General features: G+C 41.2%; 1 protein-coding gene across 1 annotated transcript in view; it reads left to right on the top strand.

The window, feature by feature from the left end:
- The window catches only part of SEMA3C (semaphorin 3C), a 182,707-nt gene that overhangs the window by 131,308 nt on the left and 45,741 nt on the right, over positions 1–5,658 (top strand). The window contains exon 12 of the mRNA XM_006026627.3: positions 1–130. Within this exon, the coding sequence (XP_006026689.1) occupies positions 1–130 (130 nt within the window). The remainder of the gene's footprint in view (positions 131–5,658) is intronic.

Raw genomic sequence — 5,658 nt, 5'->3', positions numbered from 1 at the left:
TTCAGCAGTGTGCGTGTATCATTTATCTGACATCCAGACAGTGTTCAATGGTCCGTTTGCACACAAGGAGGGACCTAACCACCAGCTGATTCCATATCAGGGCAGGATTCCATACCCACGACCTGGCACAGTAAGTGCAAAACATGTTTAATCAAGTCAGCCTTGGCAATGAATTGTCCTTGTTTAATGTAACAATAAATATCAGCAAGTTGGTGCTGAAGCACAGACCATTTGCTCCCTTTCAAGTTAGTATCTGAGAACTTCCCAACTATTATTAATATTATTATTATTATAAAATAACTTTCTTTTTGTTCAGAAGTAAGTTATTTGATTAGATGCCTTTTCTTTAAAATGAATCTTGAGTGACAAAGAGAGACAGAGACAAAGTGCCCAGGGATTATTAAAGGAAACCAATTCAAAGGGTTTTTTTTTTTATTTTGGTTTGTTTTGGTTTTTTTTAATTTCTGTTCATCATTTTAGCTTACTGCTTGAATTCTCTATCCATGATCCAGGTGCCATAAAAATTTCTGTCTCCTAAACTTGTGAATCTTGCCCAGTTCTCAAGAGTTCCATCATGTCAGTGGAATGCTGGGTAGTTTTGGTGAGCAGCCATAGTTACCAGGAGAGAAGTAAGCTTTCAGTACATTAGGATCTATCCCTATGAAGTCTATTGAGACAGAAATCTTGAGAAGTACTATGCATTAGACAGGAAACCATGATGACCTGGTCATCGCAACCTGTGTTGCTAAGCAGATGGGCTGCTTCCTTTTGCACCAGTTGAAGGTTTTATAGGGCTTCATTCCAAAATGTAACAATTTGCAATACGTATCCCAAAGACCCTAAATCAGTGATTCTTAACCAGGATGCTCTGGCACCCTGGGGTGCCTTGAGATTCTTTCAAAGGGTGCCACATAATACTAGCACTGTTCGGGTGATTCACAAACATGATTTACAAGATAAATCCAGAGATTTCAGTAGTATCGCAAACATTCTGAGTTGTTGTGGTCTAACTTACTCACAATAGAAAAATTGCTCTATTATACTTCTATAGTTAAAAGAAATATAGCAAAAACTAAGAGCTGACATTTTCCAAAAGGTGCCGTTAGCCAACGAGGGGTGTCTTCACCCTGCCCCTCTAAAAAAGGTTGAAAACCACCATCCTAAATGTATGGATCATTGTGGCCAGCTCTGTCTCAAACCTTGTAAGAGTGGTCTGTAAAGATTTTTCATAAAAATTGGAATGTGCTTTTTTGTTGTTGTTCCTTTGTGATGTAAAGATAAGGCCTGACTTTAAAATAACAATGGTTTTCTTAATTTTAGAAATGTCAAAAAAGGTCAAATCTGTGATCCCTGGTTTTAATGGAGAATCTATGGAAGTTTCCTGGGATGTATATGTATAACCCTGGCATCTTAACAGAAGGGAAATTTATAAGAAAGGGAAATGCAGGGAAATTTATAAGAAAGTCTCTTTCTAAGCTCTTTATTAGTCATGCTAGTTAAATAAGTGTCCACAAAAGTTTTAAACCATCTGAGTAAAAATCCCTGTCCTTCTCAGGGTTCTTATTTAATCTCCTGACTCTTGTCATCATTTCTCTAATCCTGTAGTCCTTGAGAAATTCTTCGTGCTAAACAAGGACTGAACTTCTAATATAAAAATAAGCAGACCACCCTTTCTTTTTTGCTGTGCTCTTTTTTTTAACTTTGGCAATTTTTTTCATACACTTTCTATGAATCACAAGGGAACAAAAGGTGCACAAATCCTTCCCATCACCTTTTTTTAAATTACAAAAAATACAGGTCCATATAAAACCTATTAATCTTATGACAGCATAACATCCTTGCACTTCCTGTTTTGTTCTGTTGATTTATTTTCTCACTCGGTCTCATTCTTCCCCCATGTCTTGAGCAGCTGCAGTCAGTTGCAGAGCTCTTCATGGGTTGCAAATCAGATAGACTCCCATACCTTGACAGGTGACTTCCCATAGTGATGAACCTTATGGCCCCTCCATAGACGGTGTACTATGGGATAAATGCTCACATTTATTTATTTAAATATTTATCTATTAGGTTTCTATGATTCCAGAAAAAGGCTCTGGGTGGCTTACAATAAGACAAAATTACTTATAAAAACACAATAAAATATTAAAATAACAAAATAAAACAAAACACCCCATAACCCAGCATTCAAAATAATCCACTCTACCCCCACTCCAATTTCCTCTTGCTTCTAGCCTAAGAGAACGCCACCTGTGCTCAACCCAACAATGCTTCTCAACCTCCACTCACTACCAAGAAATACAACTATTTTCTTACCATATTTCCTCCCATCCCTACCCAGTCCCACTGTTCCTTATACACTGGGGAGTCCCTTAATGTCCCTTCCAAGACCATACTTTCCTCTGTCACAGGCATGTATGGCTGTCCCCCAAACCTATTCATTCTCCTCTTCCCCACCTAAAAAACCATGTTTCTGCCCTATCCTAAATCTGTTCATAACTCCCAAAGCATTTGTTAGTTTTATCATATTTGCAGTGTTGTGAAAATTCTAGTTTCTAGAGATTAGCATCTTAGCAATACTTCACCATTTCTAAATTGACAAATGAAACTGTTTTGTCAACATATGCCATCATTTGATTAGGGGAAAAAAAACTTAGGAATGAAGCACATGAGTAATAATAAAGATGGCAATGAACAGAAATGGATAAGCCAATGGAAACAGGGCATGCAAAGGGTAAGAGTCCCAAGCACAAATGAAATATATTTCTTTATAGTTCAGTTTCTTATGATTTTCTTGGCTTTAAGATTTGGTACTCTCATCTCCCAAAATCTCTTCAGAATGTATTAATAAATTCCTTGTGTTTTGCTGAGGTCTAATGGCAGAATTCCTGTTTGTTGTTAATTCAAACAGCCCTAATCTCCTGAGTTCACTGTTGCTTTAAGTTTAATCTTTACCAAAATATAAAACAAACATCTCATTTAGCTAGGAAGTTTCATGTTCTTGTGACTAGTCATGTTTCATCGTCTCTTGATGCTTCAGTGCATTGTATCTGTATGTGTTTTTTCAACTGCTGCCATGTTATTCTTGGTTCACCTTTCTGAAGCTTATAAGGGATTCCAAAAGGATCTTAACACTCTAGGGGACCTGACAGTACAAAAGAAGGAAAAAATTAATTTATCCTTTTGTTTAACATAGTGGCAGAAGTTGTCTGCACTTCTCAGAAAAATGGTAAGCTCTCAGTTTGAAGGACAGGTTCTTTAGGAATCTAGAATAGGGTATGGAAACCTAAGGCCTGTGGGCAAGAATCAGCCCATGAAGAGATCTGATCCATCCCAAGAAGGTCCAGTCTGACACTGAAGCAATGGCACAGAGCTATGCCATGCTGCCTACTTGCTCCACGTGCTTCCCCTAATGAGCCTGCTATGAGCTATTATGTCTTCATTTACCCCACTAACAAAGGGGATGGGGATGAGTGGCAAGGGCAAATGCAGACAGATGGCCACTCCAAGCAGTGGAGTGTGACAGGGGCCATATCACGGCCAATCAAACCATTGGCCCACCCACTTGTCTAGGGCAGTCTGCCCACCTGCCTTTCCTGCCATGCCCTTGATGTATCTAATTAATTGTTCATAAGGCAGGAGGCTGCCCATTTACTGCCCAATGCCAAGGGCATAATGCACAGTTCTGAAGCTCCCCTTATATCATGTTCCATGCCTCGCAGATGGCATCATTATGTGGATCTGGCCCCACGATAGACCTCATTCTATGCCTGCCTTGCATTTGGACCCCATCTGGCAGCCCAGTGTGAGGGCAGAGATTAGACCACCTGAAGAGGAGGGATGCAAACTCCCTAAGCCTTTTTTTCCTCGTGGCTGTGGCCCTCATGGTGGGTGCTCTGGCCCTTCAACTGGTCTGGTCCTGGTCCCAGCATGGGCCAGCAAGGTTATTCCAAGTAGGTACTGAGCTGCTTGCCCTCACACTCCCATATGGGTCTGCCTTCTAGGGCCCGTCCTAACACATCTCACTCTACTCAGGCCAGCCTATGTGCAGCCCTTCAGGCTTGCCCATGTAGACTCTATGCAGCCCAATCAATCACTCTAACATGCTCCCTCACTGGGGGCTATACTCCACTCCCTCACTGGGACTACTACACCACCCTCACTGGGGATCTCAGGACTTAGGCCCCTTGGGTCTCAGGTCTGATGATACGTGGGACCCCTTGCCTGTCCCCTTTATGGGGTAACCCACTAGGTCATGAGGGCTGAGGCTATATGGTGCACCATACTCACCTTTCACTAGCGAGGCACTGAAGTGGCATTTCCTGGGGACCACCCTGCCACAGGCAGCCCCACCACACTATCCTACCCTAGCAGAATGTGGTTTTAGGTCATTCCCCAGTACCAGGAACCTCCTCCATTCCCATAGTTCCTACCCTGAACTTCCAGGTGTTCTGGGAGCAGGAGATCTGGCTGGGCAATGTTCTCCTTCAAGCTCCCTGCAGCAACTGCCAGCTCAGCTTTGAGGGTCTGGATTTATATTGTGGCTACTCAGCCCTATCCACCAATCCAGGAGCCCTCCCAGAGTCATGTGACTGCCTCATTAGGCTGCATCACACCTGCTGGATGCTCCAAAGCCTGCTTAAGTCTCTTAAAGTGGCAGGAAACAAAGATTCCCTGACACATGGAGACGTGTGTCCTGTGGTCGGGGCCAGGTCACAAAGGGTAGTCCATAATGGTGAAGGTTGGTAACCCCTGATTCTTAGGGATCTTCTAGGACACCTTAGTAAAAAGTTGAGTTCAATGTGAACCTATGGCTAAAAAACAATGCCAATAAGATGGTTTGGTACATAAACAGAAATATATTTTTTACAAAGATAGCCTTATATAAGGGCATATTTAGTTATAGTTCAAGAGTGGAACCAAAACACCAAATCAAACAGGGAATTTGATCTAAGTCTCCTGACTGGAACTCATGCTAAATTTTATTTTCCTAGGATCACATTCAAATCCTTAAATGGCCTGTTTTTCAAGGCTATTTCAGATAAGGCCAAAGTTTCATAAAAACAACTCTCCAAATCACCCCATAGTGTATGTTCTGCCTAATTTTTTGCATGATTGCTGCCAATATCTATACAAAAATATCATTTGGAGAATCCTGAAGACAGTATTAGAGTTCACATTCTTCTCCCCGAAAGACTTTTTTGCAAAGTCTTTGCAAATACGTGTGTCATTGACCTCCAGTTGTCATGCCATGGGTCTAGCCAGCCCTTCACTCTTCTGCATATTCCAGTCCAATCCAAATCAGAACAAGGATTTCATCCAACTTGCCTCTATATTCATATAATTGAAAGCTGCTTTATGGCTATGATGTCCTGGCTTTCCCAGCGCTTCTTCAGAAAACACTCAGCTGCACCCAAGTCCCTTAAGAAATATCTTCTGAGATAAGATTTCTACATCTTGGCTCTGCTTTTTTTAACTGTCTGAAGGTTCTCTCCCTCCCTCTTGCATGATTAGGGTGCAATTATGTTTTTTATTGATACCAATGTATCTATTCAGCACTTTAAAAAACGAAGCAGTTTGCAATGAACTGATTCAATGCATATTCAGATGCCTAATTTGAGGCATTCAAACTTGAAAACTATGAATAAAAGTACCTTATGA

Source organism: Alligator sinensis, unplaced genomic scaffold, assembly GCF_000455745.1.
Source record: "Alligator sinensis unplaced genomic scaffold, ASM45574v1 scaffold481_1, whole genome shotgun sequence".
NCBI classification, from domain to species: domain Eukaryota; kingdom Metazoa; phylum Chordata; order Crocodylia; family Alligatoridae; genus Alligator; species Alligator sinensis.
This window is presented reverse-complemented; position numbering and strand designations above follow the sequence as displayed.